Raw genomic sequence first — 4,177 nt, forward strand, 5'->3', positions numbered from 1 at the left:
AGCCGGGAATATCAAACTGTTTATTGCCCTGCCTCTCGGTGATTATCCCGTTTATTCTATCCTTGCTTGCCAACATAATAAAACAATTCAAATACTTTAATAATATGCTTTTTCTTATTCGTATTGCATGCTTATTAAATGTATAAACTGACCCTCTGATAGATTTCTGACACATTTTAGAAACTTTTTTAAACAAGGTTTATTTTTACAATGGACCTCATGTTTGACATTTCTGTGATAGAAAAATATACTAGCGTATTGATCTACTATTTGACGCTGTGCTCACTCAGTCAGCAGCAAGTAGCCTACAACCGACAAGTCAGCGGGCAACCTGCCAGGTTAATGCCCTCCTCCCAGCCAATCAAAATCAAGCATTCTTAAACAAAGTAGAATAAGGCAGTATAATCACTGGTCGAAAAAAAAAGACTTCATCTTCATCATACGTCATCTGAATGACGTATGTTCAAAACATGCCCGTAGGTTTAGCATTTTGCTCGAAAAAATATATATCTTTTGCAACCGATCAGATTGAAAGAACAACAATAAACAACAAACAACAATAAACGAATCCTCTTCTGTAGATTCAAGCAAAATATTTTTTTATTTGTGAGAAAGTATTCTACTGGTATGCAACTCTCATTGCATGAATTCACAAACTGATTTGTGGATGTGCAACTTTGTCAAGGAATTAAAACAATTTGATGTGTTTTGCCCCATATTCACGCAGAAACTGTAGCAAAAAGTATGCAATTTCTATTTTTCTCAGTGCAAACTAAGCAGACATACATATTACTATATCATGACTAAATGACAGTTGATGAGTTTGACCCGTTGGAATAGGTTTATAACTGCATTAAGTAATTTTACTTCATACTTATAATGTACCCTTATTGTAAAGTGTTACCAAACACACAAACTTAAAAGTTCCACTCAAAAGACCCTTTGTCATGCACTGAAAAATAAGTAAGTTAAATACCATAACGCAACACTGGCCACTGATGGAAATTGTACTGCCTGGGTTTGCATATAAATATTAAATTAAAATGATCTATGTTAAATACAATACAAATAAATAGTTGAAACTTCAGTGGTTTATACTTTGCATAACGGATACAAACGGATACAAAAAAGGGACAGAGAACCTAGCAACTGAAGGTCTGTGTTTGCATAACTTTTTAGTTTGCATTGTTCATGTATCGATCCGAATGCACGTGGTTACTCCATGGGAGCGGATACAGACGCCATGTTGATTGAGACAGCATACCAAAACTTCCCGTTCTTCATTGAGGGCATTTAGCAGACGCTTTTACCCAAAGCGACATACAAGGTTTAATGCACACATTCACAGCGTTAAGCATGCAAGGTGACAGCCAGCTCATCTGAAGAAATTAGGGTGAGGTGTCTAACCCTGTCTCAGCTAGGAGGAGCCGGGGATCGAACTAGCAACCTTCCAGTTACCAGCCAACCTGCACTACCTCCTGAGCTAAGCCGACCCCCTTCGACTGATCACACAGCATTTGACTTCCGGCGTTCCCTGTGTTTGTGCGTCGATCGTGTCTGACCACAGTCCGCCACTACACAGTCCACTAGCACACGCGGCCAGAGAGGTCAGAGGTCAGAGGTCAGAGTTCGCGGGCCTCCCCCAGTGCTGTCGGCAGCGAGCTGAGGAAGGCGTCCAGCGCGGCGAGGTACTCCTCGCGGTGGCACCGCAGGTGGGCGGCGTGCACGGAGGTGGCCCAGCGGCGGCGGTCCACCGCCACGCCCCGCCCCCTCCAGAGCTCGATCACCGTCTCCATGGCGACCGGGTCACACATGACGTCGTTGTCGCAGAAGAAGAAGAGCGCCGGCGCGTGCACAGGGTTGTTGCGGAACACGTGCACGCCGCTGTCGTAGAAGTCGGCCGTGTGGCTCCGGAAGAGCCAGAAGAAGAACAGGGCGGCGTTCCTCACCAGGACCTCCAGACGGGGAAACAGAGTCTTACCCAGGCCTGGGGAGGGGGGGAGAGGGGGAGAGAGGGGGAGAAGGAGAGAGAGAGGGGGAGGGAGAGGGAGGGAGAGGGGGAGAGGGGGAGGCCAGGGAGAGGGAGAGGAAGGGAGGGAGGGAGAGAGGGAGGGAGACAGAGGCCCGAAAGGAAGAGGGAGAGGGAGGGAGGGAGGGAGAGAAGGAGAGAGGGAGAGAAGGAGAGGGAGGGAAAGAGAGACAGAGGCCCGAGGGAGAGAGAGGGAGGGAGATGGGGAGAGGTATGGAGGGAGAGAGAGAGAGAGGCCCAAGACCGAAGAGGGAGAGAGTGAGAGAGGGAGGGAGAGAGAGAGGCCCAAGACCGAAGAAAGAGAGGGTGAAGGAGTGATTGTTGTTATAACAATAAAAATGTTTAAAAAAATTATAAAAAATGTTATTAAAAAAAGTCTGCATTTTGAAAATCTCAAACCTTGAATTTGAGAGGGAGAGAAAGGTCAGCAGTAACACGGTTTGAGTTCAAGGCTACTTCAGTCTGACACTCAGATATCACTCTGAGTGATATGAAAGACAAAGCTACAATTTTATAATGCTAACCTTCAAAGTGAGAGCCAGGCTGAACCATGAGCACATTTAGAACCAAGAGAGGATACAGAGAAGAGGACATAACAACCTGTGATACTCTATTTGTATTGACCTTGATCATAGTAAGTCTCTACAGTCTCTAACTGTAGACCCCAATTTAAGGCTTAATTTACAAATTCAACCTCTTTCCTGCTACTATGTTGAAGCTGGATTAGAATGATGTGACTGGTTTTGTATCCAAGATTAATATTCTTCAGCCAGAGGAGAACATTTAATATCTTCATTTATTTTGGACTCTGTATTAAGCAAGTCACTGTGACACATGTTGGCTTGAAACTTCACAATACAGCAGCTGACCTCCCCGCCAGGAGAGATCACACGTGATGTTCTGGTTGTGCCTCCAGGCATTCCAGCTGCTCTGGCCACAGTAGTATCTTATTTTCATTTTGATCAAGATCACTCCTTTATAATGATGCATAAAAGTCAGTTCATCTGATACTTACTGCAAGACAGAACAGAGTTGGCTAAACAAATATCCCGCCTGCCATAACCTTTGGCTGACGTTGCTTGTTTAGGGTGATACCATCAGTATGTATCAGTGCTCTGATAAGAGACACTAGTCCCCGCTCTAACCTTGCTTTGTTCCCGTTTGGTCGATTTGACCCCCAGTTGACACGGTTGAACATTTCTCCAGACTGAGCAACCCAGCCAGAGGGATTACCCCAATGGGGACGTTTTGTTCTCACCCAAGGGTGGCTCGGACGGGGCATTAAAGTCTCAGCGGCTCAACGCGCGTATCAAACCCCAAAGTACCCAGAGCCCGCCCACCCAGAGCCCGCCCCGCCCCCCCCCCCCCCCCTCATTGGTCGGTCGGCCCTCCTCCTCACCCGTGGCCATGTGCTCCAGGCTGCCCGCCACCATGCTGTCGTAGACGTGGCCCCGGACCCTGGCGGCGAGGCGGGCGTACCGCTCGGGGCCCTGGGCCAGGTGGCTGAGCATCATGGAGAAGGTGTATCCGCCGATGGAGCAGGCGTGGACCAGCAGGGGGCGCCGCTGCAGCCAGGGCCGCTCCAGCAGCCGCAGCACGTCGCGCCCGTACGCCAGCCCCCAGCGGGGCCACAGGAAGAGCCACACGCTGCTCTCCACCGTCAGCACGTCCATGCCCCGGCCCAGGTACAGCGCCCGGTACTTGGCCAGAGCCTCTGGTCTGGCGCCCAGCCAGGGGAGGAGGAGGACCAGGGGCGAGGGGCCGGTGAGGGGGAGGTGGGGGCCGGCGGAGGGGACAGTGGGGATCACCCCCCCCCGTGTCGGACCGGGACGGGCCCGGGGGCGGGGGCGTGTGGGGGTCCTGGTGGTAGTGGTACGTTACGGTGCTGCTGATCTTGTGGGTGAGGAGGCCGGCGGGTCCTCGCTGGTTTTGTGTGACGCCTTCGCATCGACAGGTTCTGACATGAAGAGGCTGAGAACACACACACACACACACACACACACACACACGTCAGATGATTGGCTGATACGCTGACCAATAACTCTGTTCTGCGGTTTGTTCATGGTTATTATTTTATGTATACAACCTAGTTGTTAACATGTAATGCATTATTGTACTGTCAGGATTATATGATACAGTGGACTAGCA

At 49.3% G+C, this 4,177-nt stretch overlaps 1 protein-coding gene across 1 annotated transcript; it reads right to left on the bottom strand.

Moving 5' to 3' along the window:
- Window positions 1–203: 203 nt before the first annotated feature.
- On the bottom strand, window positions 204–3,993 carry LOC311373326 (transmembrane protein 53-like; the record flags this gene model as incomplete). Its single annotated transcript, XM_084490106.1, is given in 5 exon segments — window positions 204–1,987; window positions 3,429–3,782; window positions 3,785–3,821; window positions 3,824–3,948; window positions 3,951–3,993. Coding segments are annotated over 5 exon segments (924 nt in total). The 3' UTR covers window positions 204–1,622.
- Between the last annotated feature and the right edge of the window lie 184 nt (window positions 3,994–4,177).

The sequence above is a fragment of the Micromesistius poutassou genome, assembly GCF_964030765.1.
Source record: "Micromesistius poutassou genome assembly, contig: SCAFFOLD_7019, whole genome shotgun sequence".
NCBI lineage: Eukaryota > Metazoa > Chordata > Actinopteri > Gadiformes > Gadidae > Micromesistius > Micromesistius poutassou.